The 26294-nt window shown below is 43.1% G+C and overlaps 1 protein-coding gene across 4 annotated transcripts in view; it reads left to right on the forward strand.

Annotated features, from left to right (window-relative positions):
• Positions 1-619: 619 nt before the first annotated feature.
• FBXO25 (F-box protein 25) overlaps positions 620-26294 on the forward strand; it is a 37195-nt gene continuing 11520 nt past the window's right edge. For 2 of the 4 annotated variants that reach the window (XM_054980178.1, XM_054980195.1), the window contains exons 1-6: positions 620-703; positions 6308-6453; positions 16955-17055; positions 19385-19434; positions 20254-20346; positions 23331-23424. In XM_054980178.1, coding sequence (XP_054836153.1) covers positions 6314-6453; positions 16955-17055; positions 19385-19434; positions 20254-20346; positions 23331-23424 — 478 coding nt within the window. In that variant the 5' untranslated portion in view covers positions 620-703; positions 6308-6313. Of the gene's footprint in view, positions 704-4976; positions 5020-6307; positions 6454-16954; positions 17056-19384; positions 19435-20253; positions 20347-23330; positions 23425-26294 lie in introns of those variants that run through there. The other 2 variants (XM_054980187.1, XM_054980204.1) reach the window with 2 other exon arrangements.

A 26294-nucleotide genomic window follows, 5' to 3' on the forward strand; every position in this document is an offset into this window, starting at 1 on the left:
TTCTGGCTTTTACCTCTTCCCCCTTTTTTTGCATGTCTTGCATTCAACAAGACAAGACAGACCAACGGGAGGTGCTCGCTCTCAAGCTAGGCTCCTTTAGTATTTATTTTTGTCCATTCTTACCCTTCCTCCGAGGCTTTTATAACCCGCCTTTCACAAAATCCACTTAAACGAGAAGTACAAAATCAATTTTTTAAAATGCAAAACTGACAATAAATCAAGTACAGTATTTGCAAATCCAACTGCACTCAGCGGCCTCTCTGATGAAACCAGACTGGCCTACTACTGCTGCAGAGGATTGGAAACAGAAACTTGTATTTTACAATCGAGCCCCACTTGCTCCTCCACGAGTTGCACCGCTCCGACCCGCGGCTCTGCTTCAGACGCAGCCCCCGCCTCCGTTACCACGCTAAACTCTCAAGCCACGCCCGCGCTCGGCCCAGGCCCCGCCCCTCTTTCCTTCTGACCAAAACATTGACACGTGCTGTGGTTTCAGCTCGTCACGTGAGGCGGGAGCCCTGGAACGTCACAATGCCCGGAGTAGCCAATCGCAAGACGCGATATCGGGTGGCAACAAGCGCGGCGGAGGCCAACCAATCAGCGGAAAGCAAAGGGGCGGGGAAAGATGAGCTCCTTGTTGCTTCCGTCAATAACAAAATTGGAAACGCCACCGCTGCGGCTCCTGGACTGAGAACAATCACTGGTGAGACTTTGCAAAATAAAGGGGGGGGGGGGTCGGGTCCAAGAGCTAGAAGTCTCCAGGTAAGGAAGGAGGAACCGGGAGCGGAGGCAGGCTACCGTTGGCCCCAGGCTGTCTTGGACTGTTCACTACTTGATAAGAAGTTCGGGTGGGGGGAGGCAGGGTAGAGATTCTGTTTTCTGTTCCCTCCCCACTTTAATGTTTGCCTAGGCAAAGTCTTCTTTAAGGCAGGGTTTTTGTTAAAGCACAAGTGTCTGGAGGGACCTTGAGTTTATAGATAGCCTCCCCTTGTTTTGTAGTGTCACAGTCTCCCTGTTCTAGGAAAGAGCATGCATGCATCCCTTAATACTAAAACAGCTTTTTCTTCCCCCAGTTGTGTCAGTAAGGGTATTGATGGTTAGTTTATCTTGGGCCACAGTATCTCTGCTCTAGGTTCTGAACTGGGCAGTTTGCCAGTTCCAAAGTTTCCCAGTTCCACTGTAGGTTGGAATGCCCTTGGAGACAAGGGTCTGTATCTCTTCCCTAAGAAACGCTCTATGGTTCTATAGAACCTTAATGGTGCTGAATACCAGAATGTCAAGTATTTATAGTCTGCTTTATTCTCCACTGGGGACTCAAAATGGTTTACAAAAAAATGTAACTTAGAAAACAAGCTTATACAGTACAGCTCTAACTCCTGGGCTGGTCCTGAATCCACTGAATGCCACATGCTATGATCCTGGGCTAAGAGCCAAGAGTCCTTTGGCCTGTGCAAGAGGCTCACTTCTCTAGCAGTGGAGGAACTGCAGCTCAGTCCAGATCTGGTACAGCTCACACAAAGACATTCCCAACTTCCAAGCTTTTAGGGACAGATGATGATGACTTTCTTAATAAGGGAGAAAAGGGACGATACTGCCATAGTTGGGGGTGGTGTGTGGAGCACTGACCAAAGCACAAGTTTTAAGAGTATTTCCCGTGAAGCATTCTCCTTTGGGGAGAATATATCCTAAGTTGGATGAGGATGGATCACAAGTTAGTTTTAAAAAATTATAGAAGTGTTGTTTCAATGCATTTCATATGATAAAAAGTGCAACAAAGGTTGGACCACTACTCTCCTCATCATATTAGACTAGTAGTCTTTGGAGACATGAGTCATTCCTTTGCAAAGGCAACTAGATGTACTGGATAAACTGCAAAGATACAAGCCCTGAATGGGACAATGACAGCGGTCTTGAAACTGAATAGTTATCCATCAAAAGTGTGATGATACGACAAGATTTGAGTCCAGTAGATTTGAGACCAACAAGACATTCAGTGTGTAAGCTTTTGAGAGGCAGAGGTCCCTTCTTCAGAGAGATGAGATGTGTATTACTGTGCAGGGAGTAGAACCAGGCAGAATTGCCTTTGCAACTTTGTTTGGTGCCTGGTGGGAAAGGGAAGTAGATCTTGTGTGCTCAAACAAGACCAAATAAAGCCCTTTGTGGGGAGGGCGGAATCGAAATCCAAAAAAATAAATAAAAATAAATAAATAAAACAATTATTTCCAAATATGGAAATCTACGAATGACACAGAACAGGCTTGCATGTGTCACTCGCAAATACTGTGTAGTATTTGTACTTATCAAGGAATGTATTGGAGAAAATCAATGGCTATTCACATTTGTATTCATTATTCTTGCAATATGCTTAGTGATTCAGTGAAATGTACACAAATGATTCATATTTCTTGCAATGTGTTCTTTTTATTCCAACACATTGAAGTATTAATGAAGTTACCATCTGCATCTATGATCTTGTCTTGTATCATATGTGGGGAAAATTCTTTTTCCTTAATAGCATTTGTGACCCCTCCCCCCCGCCACTGTGACTGCTTGATGTTTTATGGTCAGGGCCATATTAAGCAAGTAACAAAAACAATGGTGCAATGGGGAAAGTAGGTTTTATTTCAATATACTCAACATATTTTGCTGACACTTCTTCGGCGGGGAGGTCAGTAAAATATCAATAGAATATATACTATTAAAAACAAAATTTAAAAAAAACATGAAAAGATATTATGTCAAGAAACTGGCCTATCCTAGTCTGTTTATTGGCTTTTCAGATCTTTGGTTAAGGATTTTAGGCCTGGTTAGGCTGCAGGAGGTTTGTCTCTGGAAAAGCATAGTTATATGAGTGCAATTTTCAAAGAAAATATGAGATGGAAGTGAGACACGCAGGTGCAGCTGAGCTCACGGGATTAGAGCTTCAAGGCCAGAGACCTTGAAGTTTCACATTCTCATTTCATATCATTAATGCAAGGAACCCTGGGTGAGAGAGAGAAAGTTGCTCTCATTGTGAATATGCTCCAGCTTAGCAACACCCATTGATTGGTCAAGCAGAATCAGGCCATGCTGCTGGCAGCCTGGCATAAAGCTAGGGTCCTCATTCTAGGTTGGGATTTCAAGCATTACTGGTGGCATATCTGCTGCTGCATGCCAGTCTGTGCTGTGGAGTGGACTGCCAGGTTAGGTGTCAGCCCAGGACTGTTGTCTCTGGATTGCAGTTCTAGTTGGACTTTTGTGCTTCTAGCCTGACAGGGTAGCATAGTCTGTGTAGTATTGTAGAGTATTTCTGTAGCACTGTTATTTTCTTTCCTGTCTCTCACAGTTTCTATGCTTGTAATTGCTTGCACTCTTCTTAATTAACCTTATTAATCATACTTCTGTGGTGTTATTTGAGTTTTGAGGCTTTAATCCAAATCCAGTGCCTTGGCTTCTTTGGCTGCAGCTACCAAGTAATTGTTTTTGTGGGACTCAGCCTGCAGGCATCTTACCTTGCAGGGCTGACTTCTACTTCAACACTTAGGAGGGCTGCAGACTTGTTCCTCAGCAGGTCTCTCAGCTGAGGGTTAGTTAACAGGGACTGGTGATAGCTCCCGTTGCCCTGAGAGGTGAGGATTCACCCGCCCCCCTCAGTATTGAGAGTGTTTTGCTCTTGACCCCCTCCCCCACAGCCTTCTTGTGGGACAAAGGGACCATAACACAGTAGATATTGAGCATGTACAAAGTGTAAAAATACTGCCAGAATCACAGATCTATAGAATGTACAATTATATTACAGGTGCAGTACTATACTAAGATAAACATGTAGACCTTAAGACGATATTATATACAACACTCAAAAAGTATATATACGATTTGGACAATTATGTATACAACCGATCTGTATCAGCTGCTGTCCACAACAGCAGTTCCTCTGAGAGCAAAGTGCACTGGTCTGACTCAGTCTTTTATCTCAAATGAGAGAAAGCAATTCAAGACTCTCACTTAACCCCTGAGGTGCCAAGATTTTCAGCTGGAGAATCAGCTCAGCTTCTTCTTTCAATAACACTTTGTCTATGTGACTTTCAGATTTAAAAACAGCCCAGAACAAGAAGTCTGTTGAGCTGTGAATCTAAAAAGCACTCATTGAGGGGGCACTTGTATTTTTGAAATGGATGTTGCTTTTATGCTCTGCCGTTCTTATTTTCAGTTTCCTTAGTGTTTAGCCAAAATGCAGTTTCTTATATGGACACTTAATAATATACAGTGTATAAACTACCCTGTGGCAATTGCATGTGGTGAAATTGTTCAGAGTGTATAATAATTTCTTGTCCAATGGATTAGTGAAACTTTTCATGCTTCTAGTGAATTTGCAGAATGAGCAGTTACCACAAGGAAAATATCCTGATGGTGGGGTAGATATCACAGCAAACCCCCCCCCCCCCAAATTTACAGGTTGGTATGTGTTATTTTGTACCAACGGATCTTTTAAATTCAATGGTCTTTTAAATGAACGTATAGTTTTTTGTCACACATCGGAATATCATTGAATATGTTCCAAGACGATCAATGCATAATTGACTACGGTTTAAAAATATATATCCGTTTCTGCAATCCGCATATTCCAAGGCTGCTGTTTATAATGGGGAAGAATTATTGCTGAACAAGAAGAAAAATGGACTTCGAGAGACTGGCTTGTAGCCTGACCAGCCAATTAAACATTCATCTCAAGAATAGATTATAAAGCATAAAAACCACATACTTCTCAAAAATACAGGTGCTCCTCTTGTTCAACACTTTTTAGAACACAGCCACAGCTCAACAGACTTCTTGTTCAGGGCTTCTTTGAAACCTAAAAGCAACAGGGCCGAAGTGTTATTGAAAGAAGAGGCTGACCTGATTCTCCAGCTGAAAACTTTGGTACTTCATGGGTTAAATGAATTGCTGTTTCTCATTTGTGATAAAGGACTGAGTCAGAGTAGTGTGCACTTCACTCTCAGAGAAACTGCTGCTGTGGATAGCACCTGACAGCACCGTAAGGTCAGTTATATACATACCTGTCCAACTTGTGTATAAACCTACATGCTCAGAATCAATTTTCTTTTAATTTTTAATGGTGTATGTTTCATTAATATTTTTACAGGCACCCCTCCCCTCCCAGAAGCACCAGTGACACACGTAGGGGTGGTATATTGGAATAAAACTACTTTTCCCACTGCACTATTAATCTGGTTTCTTTCTCTGCACTTGTTGAAGCCCCCTTCTCTAGCAGGGCGATATTAAGACCTGCAAAGACTCTGTGTTATGTCAAAGACATAGCATTACCCCAAATGGTAATCTAGTATTTTTTTGTATTTAGAGGCCTCTCATAATCTGAGGCCCTGAGCTGTATCTTATTTACCTTGGGCTTGAATCCCGCTGTGTTTGTTGTGGTAGGTCTATAAAATAGGCTTTATGTCCTTGTTTGTTTGTTTGATATACAAGAGAAAAATATGGTGTAGTCAAGCAAACCCATCTACATGGCATTACTTAAAGAGTGTCAAGGATGCCATTACTGTTGTGTTACTAAGTATAACAAATTCTCCCAGGAGCCATCACGGAAGTTGGACTGGTGTGTTTGCCTATTTCAGACGTGGCAGATCTCTTGCCTGGGAGCCAGGGTTAGGGAATGGGGGACTTTCTATATTTAAAAGCCAGTGAGATGGAGGGAGAATGTCGTGGTGACGAATGTAATGGTTTGCCACCTATTGAAGGTAGTAGCCTTAGGATCGACTTTCTTCAGAGGGATCCCTTCTTGTGTTCTGCACTTGAATGTAACTAGAATTCCTGCTTCACCTGTAAGCTGCTAATGAAAAATATTTTTTCATTTCAAATCCTTAATCATTCCGATTATGAGTGTGATGTGGAGGGTGTCTCCCTGGAGCAAGGCTGTGGACAGGCAGCATACGTATTTTCTAAATAGCTAAATATGATGTGCTAACAGGTAGCTAGTCCAGAAAAAAATGATTTTGAGTATGCACCAGTCATCTGGACTATGTCATATTATTTCCGAGCCAATGCCACTAATAAGTGCAAACGACATTCTTGTGTTGTTTTCATGGTCTCTTCTTTCTTGCAGTTAAACTGTTCGGAGAGCTAATGAGCCCAGAGAAGGACGCTTTCTCCATCCTGGCTAACTTTCCTCTTTCATGGTTGGGCCTGTTATTCCCTCCCTCAGTCTCTTGCTGCACAGGTTCTCATAGCAGTGATCTGAAGAGCGCCCTTCTTAACAGTGAAATCAAAGTCATGGTATTTTATAGCCATTTATTGGTTATTTGTTGCCTTTCAGAAAATCATGCCTTTTTTGGGCCAGGACTGGCGGTCTCCAGGGTGGAGGTGGATTAAAACAGAAGATGGCTGGAAGAGATGTGAGCCCTGCAGTTCAGAATTTGAGGATGAGAACAATCAGCTCAATAACAACATCGGTCATGCTGTGTAAGTTTCCTTTGGGAGGAGTAGAAAAGGTGGGTGGGCCTTCTCATGACCTAAATCTGTAATACGCAGAGGATGCTTAAAGCGATCTCTGTCCATTTGCTGTGTGCTATCGGTTGCTTACTTAGTTTTTATATCATACAGGTCCACCGTAATGGGGGATTTTAAAAAGGCAGTATGAACAAAATTAAAAACAACCCCCCGCTGTCATCCCAAATCGACAGTGGCAGAGAAGAGCCTTGTTAAGGATAATCATGCAGATCATTGTTTATTTGCCATAAAAAAGGCGAGACATATCAAATGTTCTTTGAGGAGGAGCATTCCATAAATGGTGGCCAGTACAGGCCCTATCCAAAGTCTGTCGAGATCTGTCTCACTTTAAGGGGTACTTAGAGAAGGACCGCTAAAGGTGATCTGAATGAACAGGCAGGTTTTGTACAGGAGGAGATCTTTCAGGTACTCTTATGTTATTCCCTTTAGGACTTAACGGATCTGTTGAATCCGTTTGGTTATCTGAGGTGGGTGGTTCTGCTTCAGCAGGAATTGCTGACCAGTGGGAAGGCAATTTCCAATGCCTTTGATGTGCTATGCACAACAGACCCCAAGAAGTAGAAAAATGCTGTCACAGATGCAGAAAACAAATGTGCGAGGGCAGTGTAATGGTGAATTGTTACGCACCCTTAGTTTGGGAAACGGAAAATGTTGATTTCTGGACTTACGGATCAGGGCTAATTTTTCTGGACTAAAACATTTTTAGGCTTCAATACATTATTGTAAATTTTCCAGGTATCCACCAACCGTAGAAGACCCATCTTTTCTTGGCAGAATTAGTGACTTGCATGTTACATTGCTTGATTGCCCAAATATCCTCTAAACATTGTAGAATAATATCTGACTAGTGTCTGCGTGTGATTTTTAAATGTTAGTGTAATAATGCAGTCAGTTCATATTTTGTAGGGAAAGGGCATCTGTTTTGTGAGTGCTGCTGAAAGCTACTCTTATATTAGACAACCAATAGCTTAGCATTCAGGAGGAGTAATCTAAAACAGCCTAATTGTCTGATAGAGTGTTGCCATGGGGACTCCAGTGTTTTAAATATAAGGTGAGCTTTTATACCCGTGTTGTTAAAATCTAGGTTAATGCTGTTAAAAGCTTGAAATTGCAGGTTGGCGAGACTCATTACATGAATTTCACCAAATGGGCATGGCAGACAGCAACAAAAATTCTTTCCGATGCCAGCTTTAGCAGCTGAAGTGGCAGAGATGACAATTGAATATTCACAAAGATGAATTTAAATGCGCTTTCCATCTCATACTGAGCACCGTGCATACTTTTCTTACATCTTGGCTTGTTAATGGTACTTGCATGCCCAGAAAGTATAGGAATAAAGTCCCGGACATTTCTGCTGTCAGCAACAAACTGTTTACATGTTACAAGTAGCATACTGAACGTATTGGAAATTCCCACTGCCCTGAAACCCTTGCTGAAGTAGAAGCATTGCAGTTACGGGATGCTCTCCTGTTTTGCCCCTTGGTTGTCTGTGCAGGGTCCTAGAAAGGCAGATACTGAGCCTTCAGTATATTGCTTAGTGCAGGAAGTGTATTAGGTGCAGTAAAATATTATCGGAGCTGACTTCCTGCCCAGGTAACTGGATGGCTAAGATGGATCAAAAGGGTGGGAAGCATAGTTTAGGAAGAATATAAGGAACATCTTAAAGGAAGAAATGGAGAATAGTAGGCAGGGTGAGTAGTACTAATTCCTGGGATGTAGTGGTAGCTAGACTGTGGCTGCCTAGATGTTGCTCCTGCTCAAGTTGTATTATGAGATGATTATGTCAGGCAGTACAGAAAGGCATTATGGTTTGTTAAACTGAGCAATGCTTGCTTTCTCTGTCATGTCTTGTTCATTTTAACTATAGCTCCATCCACATCTCTGGATTACTGGTCTGGTCAGAGTCGATGAGTGGCAATGAATATTTTATGCTTAGGTTTTCTGTAGTATATTTCCAAGATTTATTTGGACCCTCTGGTCTGACTAGTCCACAACCACAGTGTCTTCTCATCGGAACAAATGAAGTCACCTTTAGACTGTTGAACTATCTAGGCCAGTATTGCCTGCTCTGATTGGCAGCTGCTCTCCTGGGTCTTGGGGACATTGCTCACTCTTTTCATCTGAGATCATTTAACTAGAGAGTGGTCTTGGAGGGTTATGCTTACAACACACACGTGCTCCCATTGAACTGTGCATCCTCAACAGGCTGCAGTTGCTGCAACCTTTGATGCCCCCTATTAAGCTATAGGACTATTGTCATTGGAATTTGAAACATTGTAAGATACTGAGATATAAAGGCTTGATTTGTATTTTTACCAAGCTCTAGGAAAATATTATAATACCTTGTTTTGTTTTATATACATCTTTTACGTCTCTTACTTTCCTATATAATTTTGTATACCTGTATGTTTTAGATAGGATTGTTGGGTAGTTCATTTACTTGAAAGGTAAGTTAGACAGAATTTAGAAAGGTACAAGAATGTCATTCCATGGGGAAACATTCCTCACCCAGAAGGAGGTAGGAAAGAAGCAGCTTCATATTTCACATCCTAGCTTCCTTTGAAGCACAATAAAAATTAATTCACAGAATTCCAGCTGATGAGTCCTGAGTTAATAGTAAACGCGATTGATTCCTGATGCATTTCTACCTCACACTGTTTAATATTTTCCCATTCCCTATGGTTATCCACTTCTTTTCGTTTACCTTCCTATACTTTTACATATTAAACATGCTTACAGCTAATATCTGGGGATATTTTATTTACAGATTCCTTCTTTCCTCTTTAAAGTCATTTAAGTATATTGAATACAGTGAGTCACAAAACCGATTCTGTAGAACTTGCTTGCTAATGAGACCCATGGAACTCAGCAGCCAGTTCTTAACCATGCTCAAGAGCTCAGAGTGGTAATAGCTGCTCCCTCCTCATTAGAGCTTTGCATCAATCCTGTCTCGGTAGCTTAGGGTGGGATGGGGGCTAGACCAAGCCCACTCAGAGGAGAGCTCCGAACCCGTATCTCTCTGGTTGGAGACCCATGCAGTGACCCTCATTGCACAGCACAGTGGATAACCATTGGCCAAAGGAGGGGTGGGGCAAAGAGGCACTGACCCATCACCCTTTCCTTAAAATGGTGATCTTGTAAAACCAACCAGACAGTTAGTCTGGCATGATATCTGTTCTGAATATATGGTGCCATACATCTTGATTGCCTCCATAACCTGTTTTGGGTTAGGCAAGTTGCTTTTAGTGGGAAGCTAAAGTCCTAAAACAAATATTAAATAGCCATACAGTCTGTTTACATTTTGACTTCAAGTTGTTGTGGCACAAGCAAAAGCCTGTATTGCGATAACTCTTGTGGTGGCCTACTTACCTTGAAAAACCTGTAAAAATCCCATCGCTACTGCTCTTTGTCAGTGCAGGGTTCCACTGTACTGTTTAGTAGCTGTGGGCCTTAGGATTAGGCCCAAGTCATGGCACCTCTCCTACAGTTAGGAGTGGAACAAGAAAACTATAGATCTCTAGCAGCAGAAAACCTGGGCCTCCATAGAGGATATATAACTGTCCATAGTATTAGTGTGTGTGTGGGGGCGGGGGAGAGTTGTATTTTTCTGTTTCTTCCTCCTTCTAGCTATTAATTTCGGGGGGGGGGGGCGTTCCCCAGTGGAAATTGGACCAGTTCTTTGTCAAGTAATTGTTCTATATTAGTCTGTTTCTTGGCTTTTTCAGACATTTGGCTCAGCTTTCTAGGCCGGGTTAGGCTACAAAAGGCCTATCTCTGGACAAGTACAGTCATTATGATTCTACAGTTTTCAGAGATAAGATAAAAAGTGGAACTGAAGCACACAAGTACAAGATGAGATCACAGCTTCAAGGTCAAGTAGGTTTGCCAGGTTCTCTTGCCCTCTGGCAGGAGACCTAACATTTAGCTTTGTGTTGTCCTCATGCTCCTGGGCTACACCAGTCTAGTGTAGTGGCTAAGAGCACATGACTCTAATCTGGAGATCAAGTTTGATTCCCCACTCCTCCATTTGAAGCCATCTGGGTGACCTTGGGTCAGCCACAGCTTCCAGGAGCTCTCTCAGCCCCACCACCTCAAAGGGTGCTTTGTTGTGGGGATAATAATAACATACATAGTAAACCATTCTGAGTGGGCATTAAGTTATCCCAAAAGGCAGTATATAAACGGAATGTTGTTGTTGTTATTATTATTACACGATGACATCACTTCTGTGAAATGACATCATTGCACAGTCCACGTGATGCTCCAGGGAACACTCCTGCACTCCACATCAGGCCGAATCGGGCCGCTGTGGAGCATGGGAGCACTGCGGGGCAGCGTAATGTGCCCTGGAGTGTTCCTGCGCTCTGCAACAGTCTGATTCAGCCTGAAATGGGCTGATGTGGAGCCCAGTAGTGCTGCCAAGACAGCACAATGGGCCGTGGAGTGCTCCTGCGCTCTGCAGCGGGCCGAATCGGGCCCGTTCTGGGTTGATTCGGGCCCCAGGAGGTATGTTCCCCCGATGGCCAGGTAAGCAGGGGTCATAGGGTTGCCATTCCCCCACTGGGGGTGGGGGATCTTTCACTCCCACCCTCCACTCCGTGCCCCCGCTTACCTGGCTGGCAGGGAAGGCATGGGCAGTAGCCTGTTCCAGGTCAAATCAAGCCCAATCCGGACTGATACACACACACGCGCGCGCGCGCGCGTGTGCTCCCAGGTGCCCGCAGCCTGCGTGATGGTGTCACTTCCGAGAAGTGATGTCATCACACATGCCTGGGAGTGCGCATGCACAATTCTGTCAGCAAAGCAGGTAGGTGCCAGGGCCTCCACCTCTCGCCAGGAGGACAGGGACTTGGCAACCCTAGGGGGTGGGTGGTACAGGATGGGAGTGGGGGATCCTCTGCCCCCAGCGGGGGGCTGGCAACCCTAAGGTCAATCCAGGAGCGAATTTTTGCACTGACTTTTCATTAGTTCAAGGAACCCTGGGTAAGTTGCTTTGGCTGTGAGTATGTGCCAGCTGCAGAGGTACATGGTCAAGTAATAGCAGCACCCCTGATTGCTCAGTCAAGATCAGGCTGTGCAGACTAGCTGAGGGCTAGTTAGAGAGACTGGTGGTGGCTCCTGTTATCCTGGGAAGCAAGGATTCACTCCCCAGTAGTCAATGTTTTGCTCTGGACCTGTCCCCAAAGACTTCTTGTGGGAATAGGGGCCTTTGACATTCTTAACTTGGGGGGAAATGATTCTTCCATGGTCAGCCCAAGTTAAGAAATGTTGGGCTGTAGGCACTTTGGTTTGGAATAAATTCTATTTTATTAAATGCAGCTCTCTAGCATCATTTGGTGTCCTTGGAACTTATTCCAATATCTAGTTTTGCTCACTGTATGGGATTCGGTATTCCACAGGTTACAGGTATTAAGGATTCTTATTCCTTATGTGTTCGACTCAGATTGCTGTATGGCCAATCACTTACAAACTAAATATGGCTTTATGTATAGAATTGTTGAAGGCCGCAAGCCGTTGAGCACCATAGCGTTAGACTGCTGTAACTTTTTTTTTGGAAATGTGAGATAAGGGTGTACTTCTTACACCTTTCCAGTACTTGCTGTTTAGCTGGAGAAGATATGCTGGAAGTAGTGTTGTAAGATAACTTTGGACTTTGGAACTTTGATCATTCCGTTGCCGTTGCGTTCTTTCCTGCTGACATAGAATTTTTCTTCCTATGCTTCCCTGTTTTTCTTACCTACAATTTTGGAATCTTTGCATTCAGCGTGAGATTGTGTTAATACTGTTGTTATACAGCAGGGAGGTGATATTGGGATTTTAATCTTTTTATATTAATTTTTACTGATTTTAGTACTGTTAATACTATAATAATAATAAACATTAATTTTATGATATGGGTCACAAATGAGCTAGACCAAATTCAGATGACTGCTGTGATAATGAAGATATTAAAGATAATGAAGTATTAAAAGGAAGCAGAGAAAAGTAGATCATTTTTTAAAAAGAGGAATTTAGTAGTAGGTGTACAAACATAATTCAGTTTTGAAGGAATGGTACTGTTTAGCCCATACAAGTGTGTGTGGTTCTCCCCGCCCCCCCCCCCCCGCCCCCCATGCTCTTTATGCTGTTGTCCTAGTGATTTACAACATCCGGACTGTATTTTAGGTGCTTTTTAAAACTTGAACTGACAGTGATAAATACTTTCATTTGACAAACTCAGCTTTTTTATTAAAAGTGAATGCTGGCGAGTGGGGAAAATGCCTGCGTACAATTTTCCTGTCAGAGAATGACGATGGGAAGATAAAGTAATTTGACTTTCTTATTGTTGTGTGCTTTGTGCTGTAGAGCTTCAGCAGTTTGGCTTTATCTCTGTTACACTAACTGCTTTGAAAAAAAGGTAATCTCCAAGTTATCAGAATTTTGGAAAAGTGGAACCTTTGTCTTATTTCTTTTGTTTCTTTAAGGGTTTTTTTTGGTGAAAGACTCAAAAGATTAATTTAGCAGCTCTTGTAAATCTTAGGGTAACTTTTTGCATCAAACTAATTTTTTAAAAAAATAAAGAATGCTTGACAGAAGGATACATAGTAATAAAAACGATATCCAAAAATACCCTGTGAATATACAAACATTCTAAACAGACATTCTAAAAGTTTTGCTTATGCCTGTTTGTAATGTTTGTCTGTTTAAAAATGTTCACGGCCACTAACCCAACAGCCAATAAAATAACAATGAAAACACTAAGCAGTAAAATTGAAACGCTAGGCCAGCAATAATAATAGCAGCGCAAAAAACACGCTGATTAAAAGCTTATCATTACTGTCACCTGCTTTAGGAGGGCTTTACAAACTGTAAAGGTCTTTTATCGATTGGCAGGAAACGTCAAGTCTGAAAGCAAGGCAAGACTTACAAATAAGCCACCCCTGGGCATACTACTCCCTTCCTCCCACCTTTAATCAAGCTTCTAAGTAGGCCCCACTTAGTTTTCTCTGGCAGGGCCTACATTTTGATACAATGATATAGGGTTGCCAGCCTCCAGGTGGTGGCTGGAGATATCCCAGAATTGCAACTCGTCTCCAGGCCACAGAGATCAGTTCCCGTGGAGGAAATGGCTGCTTTGGAGGATGGATTCTACGGAATTATACCATGCTGAGGTCCTTTCCCTCCCCAAACCCTGCCTTCTCCAGGTTTCACCCCTCAAATCTCCAGGAATTTCCCAACTTGAAGCGTGCAAACCTAGTATAAATTGAAGTTGCTTCACAGATCCACCGATTTATCTACTTTAGCACTGGTTATTCTAACACTGGCATGCCAAGGTTTTAGACCTGAAACTTTTCCCGATATGTTAATTAGCTCCTTGAATGGGAGATTCCAGGATTGAACCTCAGAAATTCAACATGCTAAGCCCCGTGGCTAGACTTACTGTTTAGGGATCGCAGGTCCCCCCTCTGTGGGGTGGGTGACCTGGCCAGTTGGGGGGGAAGGCGGGGGAATAGGCCTCCTGGGCATGTTCCCAGGGTGGTGTGATGACATCACTTCCCAAAAGCGACATCATTGAGCCACCCCAGTAGCTTCCACATGCAAAGTGCACACATGAAGAAATCAAAAAAGGGGAGTGCCAGGTGTGCCCCCCCCCAGCTGCAACTCAAGCCCATGTACTGGGCTTGAGTTGCATTATTGACTGCTGTTGACATGGAATCTATGATAGTGATAGACAAATATTAATTTTGTTTTTGTAATCTGTTTTGTAAATGTTTATGTGGAGAAACTCGGACAACGTTACTGAGTATTGTTGGGGGAAATGATAAAGGCTGCTGTACTGTACACAGTGTGTTGGCAACCCTATTCCAAACTCCAGATTGGCCCTGAAGTTCCTCTGGAGTTGCAGTTGATCTTCAGATTATAGAGATCAGATTCCCAGGAGGGAATGGCACATTCACAGGGCAGACTCAGTAGTATCACATACCTGTTGAGCTTCATCATTTCCCCAAACTCCATCGCCCCCAGGCAAATCTACAGGAATTTCCCAAGCTAGAGCTGCGAGCCCGAGTTTGGAAGTTAGCTCCCTTTTTATATATAGGATTTATTTCAGAGTAAATTAGGATTAGGTATTCAGGTTATAGTCAGAGTGGAGGATTCCCCACCTCCAGCTGCCACTCCCCCTCCTCCGCTCAGCTAGCTGTCAGGGGGAAAGTAAAGAGGGAAGTGAAGGACTCATCAGCAATGAAATGATGTTGCCAGCAGACACACTGACGTCACTTTCCTTGTTTCTTGGAAGTGACATCATCATGTCACTGGTAAAGCCATGGTTTTTGCCTAGAACTGTTCTGGCAGGCTAGTGATGTGATGACATCACTTCCAGAAGTGATGTCATAACATTGCTGGCAAGTGCATGGGGCAGCTGTCAGATGTCCACCCCCACACACCCCATTGTCCCCCTGCCAGTTGCTGAGGGGAACCTGTCTACTCTGGCTGTGATCCTATTTGCCTCAGCTCAGATCAACTGATTCTAATAGCTTTCCCTTTTTTGCTCACACTGTAATCTGAAGTGTGTGTGTGTGTGTGTTTAGTATCTGTGCCAAGGGTCTGATACACAAGTGGGGGGAAACAACCAGACTCTTCCTTGGGAACTTCTACTTACATGGGTGCATAGAATGGAGGCAGAGTACTGCTGCACTCTGCCTGAGCAACACATTTGGAGATCAGGGGACACAATGCTGTGCTCTGTCAGTTTTCTGAGAAACTTGAGAAAGCCTGAGCAAATTCTGGCCCGAGCAGAGGATTGGGTAACGAGGTGTTTTCCATGATCTTTCCAGAACTTTTTTGTGGTGGTTAACAGGAAGAGATGCAAAGCAAATGGTAGATAATGCAGCAGTTAATGTGTTTGATTTGTACAGTTGCCAAACAATTTGCATAATGTACAGATTTTGTCACCAAGATTTAGGAAATGTGAATATGAGAGAGCGCCAGTGTGGTGTAGTGGAGTTGGAATAGAATCTGTAGACTCAGGTTCGAATACTCACTCTGCCCTGAAAGCTGGCTAGGTGGCCTTGTGCCACTCACATACTGTCAGCCTCACCTACCTCACAGGGTTGTGGTGAGGATAAAAGTAGGAGAGGGAAATGGTGTGTCTCCGTTGGAGCAGGCAGCAGGGTATAAATGGAGTAAACAAATAAACGTGGTACTTCTAAGTAAAGCTGAGTTATGAATCTCTCAGAAGAGGCCTCTTCAGCACGATCAGATTGCAGCAGTTCAGATTCCATTCTGCTTCTCATGATCTCCAGAGTTCTGCACCTGTAAGGGAGGCATGAGATGCAGGATCAAATTTTCTCCATCTCCCCACCCCCCCCGCCCGAGTCTTTTCCCTGCGGACATACTACAACTTTTTTTGAAGCCATTGTGAAGTTGCTGCTGTTGCATCTTATGTATGTGCAGAACTTTTATTCCTGTTTTGTTTCTCCTCTCCCGCCATCCTTTCCTTTCCTCAGAAGCTGATTGGTTGGCTGCCTGCCAGTAACCACTCCCACCCTCCTCAGCTCTCCGTACTCCTTTTCCACCATTTTTTTAAATTTAAAAAAGGGTACTAATGCTGAAACATTACTGCATTAATATTCCTTCTATCGTGGGTTTACTTTTTAGTACTGTCTAAGCACACCACAGTCACAGGTAGCCTGTTAATACCTTCTGAGCACCATAAGAAGTCTTACCACCACCACCACCCCAGTGTTTTCTTTTTAGTTTTTCAAGTGTCACAATGCTGAAGCATTTTTAAAGGGTTGCAGTGCTGCGACGCTGCCACCAGCCCATGCAATAAAAATACATTTAGAATTGCATAGACCCCCATACTCGTGCATGTTCGGTTGAAGATTTCATTTATTTTATTTATTTATTACTTTTATAATTCAAAGATTTTCCAGGTTCTATTCTGTGAGGGCTAATAAAATGGTGGATGCTGCAGCAGTGGAGGGCTGCTCAGTAGATATGCCCCCCCCCCCCGCCAGCCATGATCACGTAACTGAATGCATTAAATAGCAGAGCTTCATTGCTGGGTGCCAAAATTCTGTCCAATCAGCCAACAGTAGAACTTGTAAGGAGAGGAGAATGCACAGGCACCTGTTGTTGCAACATTGCAAAGTTACAATGCACAAAGCCCGGAAAGCCCATTACTACATCGAATCCGTGCCACATAATGTAGAAGGCAGGAAAGACAAGCCTTGTGTACAGAAAGGGCCAGAGTTGAGGAAGCTTTTACGTAACAGAAGATAGTTCCATGGCATCACCATGTAGCACAGCATAGCACATGCAAGCAATATGCCCACTTTTATGGTTGATTGACAGGATTACATTACATTTCTATAAAATGGAATAAAATTAAATTACATTTCAGTACAAGGGTTTCAGTATGGTTTAAATGCATCCTAAAGGATTGATTCTTTGCAATTTATTTTTCTTTCAGCATCTTGAACAATGACGAAGATATATATAGTGCCGAAGATTGTGAATTTGCCAGCAAGAAAAGGAAAAAGGACCATTTTAGGAATACTGCAAAATCTCAGTGTAAGACTGAATCACCTTTCAATTTTGGAAGCATTTCAGAGTGGACAGTTTTAAAATAATGGGTTAATTTCCCCTAACAAGCATTCCCATCAGAGATTTCCTTGCCCCCCCTCTTCTGCAGCCCCAAGTGTCTCCCCAACTGCTGCTCCCAGGAGCCTGGAGACCCCCAGGAGCTTGATGAGAGGAAGATCAGCAGTGAGATGAAAATCAGCCCCTTTCCATTAGTGGAAATTTACCACTGGCTCCAAAACATAATATATCAGTGAAACTAATAGAAAATGTAACAGGTTTATTTTGTTTCGACTTATCCCACTAATTCTCCATTCTCATAAAATGCTTTAGTGTATAAGAAGCACGGGAATAGGTTCGACTTCTTTTATGAGACTATAAATGTGTGCCTTGCATGCTGAAGTTTTACGTAGGAGCGGATCAGAGCAGTTGTCTCTTGCTCAAGAATGACTGGTCTTTAAAAATATCTTGTTATCCCTATGTTCTCGTGTGCCAGATTGTTTTATATGAAAAGCTTGTTGTAGTAAAATCACATACTTGGTTTCAGTTGCAGGAGAAGTACTATTGTATAAGACATAAGCCAACGTTTTTTTTTCAGATACCCAAGGCATATAGATATTAATTTGGAAACTTGATTCATTGAGATGGGTTCATTTCTGGCATAATTCTCTGCGTTCACATAATGGCTTTTGGGATTATTTCCCTGGGCATCTTGCGTTTGTGTCTGATCAATATGTAGATCAGTACATTAGTAGCCAGGCTAGCTCTGCAGAAACAGAGACACAAAATTGTTGATAAGATGAGCTTTTATTGGGCCAGCCTGTAGTTTACAGATGCGACACACGTTTTTAGCTGAACAGAATTTCTGTTCCAACACTGAGTATTCAGAAGAAGCACAAGAAAATTGAACAGCCTCTAGCTGCTTAATTAAATTCTGTTGTGGCCTGAGGTGAGGAGCTCAAGTTAGGTCTTGAGTTGACTTACCAAACTCTGTAAAAGCTAATAGACCTGGAGGAAAATATTGGGAAGAAACCATCAAAAAGCCAGCTGCATTCAAACACAACAACCCTTGAGAGATGGCACGTCAAGACAAGGATTCCTCATCGTGACTGTCAACCACTAGGTAATAGGATAGAATTTTGTCTGGTTTAAGTTACCCTGTGTGCTGCAGTTGACATTTAGCGCTGTGCCAAAGTGTTAGACTTTTCCATTTTCTTTGCCTTCCTACTGCCTTTTGTGAAATTGGCATCTTGACCCAAAGTCTGTATAGGTTTACAGAGGGGATTCATGCGTGTTACGCTGTTTTTCTGCTTAGGATAGTTTTTGGATTCTGATGTACTCAAACATATAATGTCATAGACTAGCTCCATGGAGGATAAATAGTGCCATTATTTTCCCATGTACTGATTAAAACAGAAGGCTTTCTTGTAAAATTGTACTCACTGGCTATGATAAATACCTTGTTTATTTTTTCTCAAACCCTATATTTCTGAGGGTGCATAGTTGAAAAATTACATTTTTTAAATCATCTATAAATATTCAACTGCATCAGGAGCGATTGTACCAGGTCACATGTATTTTATTTTAACCGAAACTATGAAATCATATGTAAGGTATAACCATACACCCCATATTCGAAGAAACATGTGTAGAACCCTTAAGTGGTTAAAATTTTGCCTGTTGTTTTTTAGCAGTAAAAACATAAAGGAAGATAGAACTAAATCCAGTCCTTGCTTCCCCTTCCCAAATGACTGATGGACAGAATTTTAGCTCTCTTAAAAGGGTTTTGTGCGTACTGCTCCAGTATTGGAACAGAGGAAGGAACTATTTCCAACTTCTGTTTCCAACCACTGATGCCAGTTCTGGATGCACAGGAAGTGATGTCAGCATTGGATTCCCTGGAGTTTCCTGCCCATTTCTCCCCTGTAGGCCAGCTGAGTGGCTGCAAGCCTTACCCATTGGCAACGGGGGATTCCTGCCAGCACCAGGGGGGGTGACAGCCCTGTTTCAAATGTGTGATTCTACAAAGTAGATTAGGGAAGTCGTTTGCTTTTTTAAAGAACAGTATCAAACACCCTTTCCCTCCTCGGTGTATTTTTACTCTGTGGGGTTTTTTTGAAGCATGTTACAGTACGTGGGTCCAAAAGAGAGATAATACATACAAAAGTTTTCTAATGTTAAAATTACACTTGCTACATGGTGATGTTACTGTGTTGCCTACTTTTAGATTTTTTATTGTTGGGAGCCTTCCTGTTTTCCACTATACAATAAGGTCACTGTATAGCCAAAGAAAATTTAAAACGCAACTTTTTGTTTTCAGGCTTCTATCGTGAAAAATGGATCTATGTTCATAAAGAGAGTACCAAAGAGGTAAGTGTGATGTGTAGTGAGCCTGATTTGTGTGGTCTGGGTAATTATCCCATTTAAATAAGCTTTCTACTGGCGAGAGAGGGGCTTTTTGCTGGTTTTGTTATGTATCAGTTTTGAACTCTGTTTGAAAAAATAATTTAAATTTCTCCACTTCAGGCTCTTGAGAATTTTTTTTCAGGCTTTCTTCCTAAATATATGTAGAAAGTCATGCCATACATGCCTTCCCTGCCTAGACAGATGGAGAGTAGGTAAGATTGCCATTCTGGCTTGTGCAACTAGCAGAAGCCTTAGTGGGGCCGAACCCTTCACAAGCGGTGGAGCAGTTATCAGGAAGTTATTAATATCCTGCAAAAACCCGGAAGCAACGTCATGGCAGCAGCACAGTGCTCTAGAAATTCCCCAAATCTCTTAGGAATGTGAGGAATTCCTAGAGTGTCATGTTGTGAGCGTGATGGATGTCAGTTCTGGGATTTCACAGGAAGAGATGTTGCGGTACATATGATGCCCCCCCCCCCATTTCCTTTCTGCTGTTTGGAGGACAGCAGTGGGAGAATGCCCATCAAAATGTATAAGTGACAACCCTGAGAACAGGCATTGTAAGCATTACAGTTTTGGAAGCATGGAAGGTAAAAATGAGTTACAAGCTTGAGCTGTCCTTAAAAGGGCAGCTTGCATAGAAGCGCTAGTACACTGAAAGCTGTATGGTAGGATCACTGGGTGGGTGGTGTTCTTTAGAGCTCAGTAGTCCCTATGTACTGCAGTCCCTCTAGAAAGCCTTCAGGTGCACATCTAACAGGGCTTTTCATTTTTCTTCTCAAGAGGCATGGCTATTGCACATTGGGAGAAGCTTTTAATCGCTTAGATTTTTCAAGTGCAATTCAGGACATCAGAAGATTCAATTATGTGGTTAAAGTAAGTCCATTTTGCCTATATTAAGTGTATTTTGTTAATCTCTCTCTACCTCATTGGAACTAAGGGCAGCATACATTGTTATCCCGCCTCCATTTTATTCTTATAACAACCCTGTGAAGCAGCTTAGGCTGAGAGAGTGACTGGATCCTGTTTACCTGGAGCTAGTTTGCTGAAGTGGTTAAGAGCGTGGGACTCTAATATGGAGAACCAGGTTTGATTCCCCACTTCTCCCCTTGAAGCCAGCTGGGTGACCTTGGGTCAATCAGAGCTTCTAAGATCTCTCTCAGCCCTGCCTACTTCACAGGGTGTTTGTTGTTGTGGGGATAATAATAGCATACTTTGTAAATCACTCTGAGTGGGTGTTAAGTCATCCTGAAGGGCGGTATATAAATCGAATGTTGTTGTTGTTGTTGTTGTTGTTACCTAGCAAGCTTCCCAAGAGATGGGGAGATTTGAATCTAGGTTTCCTGGACATACTCTGATACTAACCCACCACACCAGATAGATTCATTTTGATATAAAAATAAGCTTGCAATGCATTAGCAACCTGTTTGAGGTAGTTCATCTCAATTGGGAGAAACCATTTAATAAAAATTAGTACATGATTCTATGTAAAGCAGCAGCATTTAAACATAAGGGAAGTTATTTTATGGGGAGCATGAGGTTTCTTTGCTGAGCACCCCCAAAGGTGTCTCAAAGGTGGGTTTACTTTGGGTTTACAAGAATCAAAGCACTGCGCTGTTCTTTGTATGTCCAGTAAGATATTTAGATTTTGTTCTCCAAGAGAATGCTCTGCACGGTAGGGCAAATTGCTTGTGAAACTGAGAGGGCATCCAAGACTAGTTCAGGGGCCTGCTGTGTAAAGAGTCGAAAATCTTTCTGGGTGCAACAATTTGAACATTCCTAAAGTAGATCTTTAGATCTTGGCCAATATTTTCCTTATCTCCATTCTGCAAACAAATATTATTACGTAATAGTGGAGTTCTGCATTGTAGTGCCTATTCCTTTTTTACCAGTTAAGTATTTAGGATGGTTTTGAGTTTTGTTTCTATTTTGTTTCATGTTACCATGAAAACTGAGCTAATAAGTCAGTCCGTGATCAAAATCTATTCTTGTCACAAGCTTAGTTTTTGAAATAAAGTTCTAAAACTGTTGTCCAGTACAATTGCAGCCGTGTAAAGCCGAGATGTAAAAAGGGATCATCTGGAAAAAGACTGAGAATAAAACTGTCTGTATATTAAGTCCCTGGTATGGCTACATTTGGAATACTGTGTTCATTTTGAGTTGTAGCATCTCTGAAACGATACTGAAAAGCTGGGGGGAAATGCAAAAAGGGCAACCAGATTGATCATGGGGCTAGGCTACCCGACCTGTTAGTCAAGGGGGGGGCATAGTTTAGAAAAAAGGTGACTCAGAGATGACACAATAGAGGTCCATAAAATTATGCACAGTGTAAAGAAATCGGATAGAATCTTTTCCCCTTCTGTAATACTACAATTCAGATTTACCCTTATAAAACTGATTGGAAGTAAGTTTAAGACAGAAAAACAGCTTTGCACAAAAGGGAATTGGCTTTTTGGAGCACCTGTCAGGTGGGGATGCCCATATGGTATTAAAAGGCTGCTAAGACAGATTTACGGAGGATAGCCATCATTCTCTATTAGCTGTGACAGCCAAATTGGGGGTGGGGAGCACTCAGCAGGTGAGGGCTGTTTTCTGCCCAGCCAGTGTTGGAAATAGGATGCTGGGCTACATGAGCCCAGGGTCTGATGCTGGTCCTGTGTCTCAACCTCCTGCTGAAATCAGTACATGGAACCAATTTGGTGTAGAGCAGCGGTCCTCAACCTTTTTGGCACCAGGGAACAGTTTCGTGGAAGACAATGTTTCCATGGAGGGGGGGGGGATGGGTGGCGGCGCCTCGCCTTGCTGGCCCTGCACTTTTCATTAGAAATATCACCTTGCCTGGCCGGCTGACTCCCATCATGCCTCTGGGTCTCTCCTACCGCTCCCAGCCGGCACACGCGCAGTTGCTGCCTCGTGCTGTGGTTGGTGTGGCTGTGGTCATCATGTGGTCAGCTGGCCAGGCGAGGTGATATTTCTAATGAAAAGTGCAGGGCCGGCCAGGCGCTCTGCGCTCACCCACCACTCTCCTCCTGTGCGGCCCAGTTGCTGACAGGCCACGGACCGATACCAGTCTGCAGCCCGGGGGTTGGGGACCCCTGGTGTAGAGGTTAAGAGTGGCAGGACTCTAATCTGGAGAACCAGGTTCGACTCCCCACTCCTCCACTTGAAGCCAGCTGGATGATCTTGGGTCAGTCACAGCTCTCTCAGAACTCTCTCAGCCCCACCCACCTCACCGAGTGATTGTTGTGAGGATAGTAATTACACACTTTGTAAACCACTCTGAGTGGGCATTAAGTTGTCCTGAAGGGTGATATATAAATTGAATGTTGTTATTATTTATTATTACTGCGTAAAAGTGCTCAGTTATATCTGGATTATGCCTGAGCCATTGAAGGAAGCTCTGTAAACATTCTGGACTTGAGCCTTGTTGGGGTTAGGTTTGAGGGGCACGTGTGTGCATCATGTAGAGTAACACATGATGTTAACAGCAAGCACTGACACGGGGGTGGACGAGTGACTTGCCTTTCTGCCGTAGATCAAAAGAGATGCATAAGCTTGCATAAATCATCCCCAAGATTCAGATTTAATTTACACATCTCTCCATCGTATATTTCATTTTCATTCAATAGACTAATAGTTTAGTTAAATAATTTACCATAAGTATGATTCCAGTGCATATCTAAAGACTCTGTTCATATCTCTCTTTTTCCCCTTAGCTATTCAGCCACTCAGGTTCACGCTTCTCAGCTCCCCCCTCCCACTTTGTATTTTGTTCTAAAAAATATTAATAAATAAAGAGCATAGTTAATCATGGCTCACATCTCTTTATGCATCTTTTAATACAGACTGTTTTCACTTAGCTTTTACAGTTAATTGCAAAATCCCAGTTGACTTCATTGAGTGGCGCAGCTCAGAAGAACTATTTCAACATCTTGGATAAAATTGTCCGAAAGGGTAAGGCTGTAACTCTGCCGGTCTGTGTACTGCGTATAGTAACTTTTTGCTCTGTATTTCCCAGCTTGAACAAAGGGCAGTAGCTATTCCTGGAGCTGGTTCCTTGGAGCTGCGGAAATTTGGACGAGAGTGAAGTGGGAAGCTTAAAAGAAGGAAAATCTCCTTTCTACCCTCCCCTTTACTGCCCTCTGAATGTTCTGTAGGTCCCCTTTGTGCATGCACATTAGAATTACTGATCTAGAAACTAAAAGCACTTTTGTTATTCATTATCTTTCAAACACACAAGTTGGCTTAAGGAAAACAACAACAACTTTTCTTGGTGTACATCATTAAAACTTCTTCTTGAGCAGATTTTTCTAGTGAGGCAGGGGTTCTGAAATTAGAGCTATTCTTCATTGCTAGCCAAAATCAGTATTCGTTGTGACTTGGCAATGGAAAAAAAATCTTTTAAACTATATACTTGATAAGTAAAAAATGGCTAAAATGTCACCTATATTTATAGGTCCCTATTTTCCCTGCATACATGTGCATATGGAAATCTGTGAAAATTTAACGGGGAGCAGTGATAGATACAGTATTGTATACTAAGCTTGAGTTCCACTGTGACTGTGTAAGCTTGAGATTCCTGCTTTCTTTATCTGTCTGAGCTAGGTGAAAGAGGCTCATTCAGAAAAAAGTCTTCCCCCTTTCCAAATGGCTCTGCACGTCAGCATCTGTCAAGCCTAGAAGAGAGTGGGTGGGGAGGGGGCCTCCTCTTCCTGATGCATTGCTACCTGTGGAAACAATTGGAATGCAGGAAGACTTCTTGTTACTTTTCAGAGAACTTTGAAAGTCATTTCACAGGAAAGGAAATGACCTACTCTTTTCTAGGCTTAAGAGAAAGGCAGGGACTTTCTCTGATTGTGTGCTCTTGCCAGTTGAAAGAAGCGTTGAGTAGAGATGAGTTCATTTGTGGAATCTTTGACATCTTTATATCAAATTATGAACAATGGCATCATCTACACAATGGGGGTGTTATGGGTCTAGGGACAGGGTTTCCTCCCTCTGATTTTTGTTCTCCAGTATTATGTCATTGCCCCAGCTGGGAACCAACCTTTTCCCTTACCAACTGCCAGGGAGAGCTAGTTAGTCTCTGAGCATACACAAAGTTCTGGTTAGGTGACCAGGCAGCAGACATGTGAGTAAGAACTGACACAACTTTATTTTACCCAAGAAAGATCTTTATTTAACTATGGCAAAGAACCAAAACAGAGAGACGACACAGGCAAGGGAGAATAGAGTGTTCACCAAGGTTTCCATAGCTATTCAGAAGAAAAGAACAACAGTAGTGTTGGTCTGACTTTTACAGTAAGAGTTGCTTGAGATGGACAGCCCAGTGCTGAGGAAGGAGGAGGAGGCCTGCCATCCACGGCTCCCTGTCCTCTGTCCTAGGATTCACTGGAGTGGCAATAGCTAAATGGCTGCTTGCTCTTTTTGTACCCTCTCTCCCCAGGGGTGGGAGGGAGTCCCCTCCTCTGAAACCAGCCTCTTCTCTTGGCCGTCATGGCTAGGTGGCCGTCCTGTCACACGTCTCTCATAGGATCTGCCTCGCATGTCTCGGCTCTTTATGGCCAAGGCAAAAGGCTTAAACAACACACAATAAATGTATTCCAAGCTTGCCACTTTCTCCAATGTCTGAAGAGAGGTGTGAAGGGAAGTAAATGGCAGTTTAATTGCCCTGTCTTCCTGCCTCCCTTGCTTGATTATGGAAAGGTGAATCAGGGATCGGTTTTGACGTTATAAAAGATCCTATACCTGAACATAACCGGTTATATACAAATACAGGGAGTTATTTTTACATTCCCAGGGGAATCCCCAGGTTTGCAGAGAGAAACACAAATAAAAAAAGGGGAGGGTTTTTTTAAACCTATCCAAAAATGGAGATTATCAGTATCTTGTGAGATCATGTATGGCGTGTTGTTGCCTAGCAGTGAAGGCAGTGGACCCTGGGTCAAACGATCCAGTATAACTGTAAGTTACTGGAAAGCAGCAGCAGAGCAGGGGGAGTAGAGTTGCTAGATGTTTCTCCCCCACAACTGGACGAGGTCCCTGGACCCCTTTTTTTTGTCCAGGTGCAAAATGTGCATGCGCTCCAATCCCCAGTATGATGATGTCACTTCTCTGATGTCATTACTGGAGTGTAAGAGCCAGGGCAGACTGGCCAGCTGCTGCCTGGATACATGGCAGGCTGGGTGTTCAGGGGAACAGGCCAGGCACATGCTGCACAGCAGGCAGGGTGTTTGGGTGCATGGGCCAGCTGTTCCTTGGGCATGTGGCAGGGTGGACATTCAGGTGCGCAGCTGTTCGATCCCCAGGTGTGTGGCAGGTCAGGCAGTTGGGCATGTGGGCCAGCTGCTCCCCGGGTGTGCAACAAGCCAGGCAGACAAGTGGGGTTGGCTGCTCCCTGGGCATGCAGCAAGGCAGCCTGCTTGCCTCCCCAGGCGTACCTGCATACAGGCATCAGGTTTTTAAACTTTGTTTTCTCTGGACAGTCTGGCAAAAAAAGGACTGTCTAGGGGTAAACCAGACATCTGAAAGCCTTAAGGGGGAGTGGGAAATGAGGTGGAGGAAAGAAGACAGAGAAGGCTGGGAAGAGAAGTGAGATATTGGGGGATAGAATTTCCCTCCTGTGAATCTTGTATGTCCCCAGCTTATCTATTCTAATTTAATTCTACTTTAATACTACATATTTGTCTATATCTGCTTGCAGTGCCATTCTGTAACATTATGTTAGTGCACCAAATGATTGTTCCTACATAAGCCCTTATTTGTTGGTCTGATGCATTTTATGGCTTTAATTAGCTGAGGAAACAAAAAGCTGATGAAGTCTA

This window comes from Eublepharis macularius, chromosome 1 (assembly GCF_028583425.1).
Source record: "Eublepharis macularius isolate TG4126 chromosome 1, MPM_Emac_v1.0, whole genome shotgun sequence".
Classification (NCBI taxonomy): Eukaryota; Metazoa; Chordata; class Lepidosauria; order Squamata; family Eublepharidae; genus Eublepharis; species Eublepharis macularius.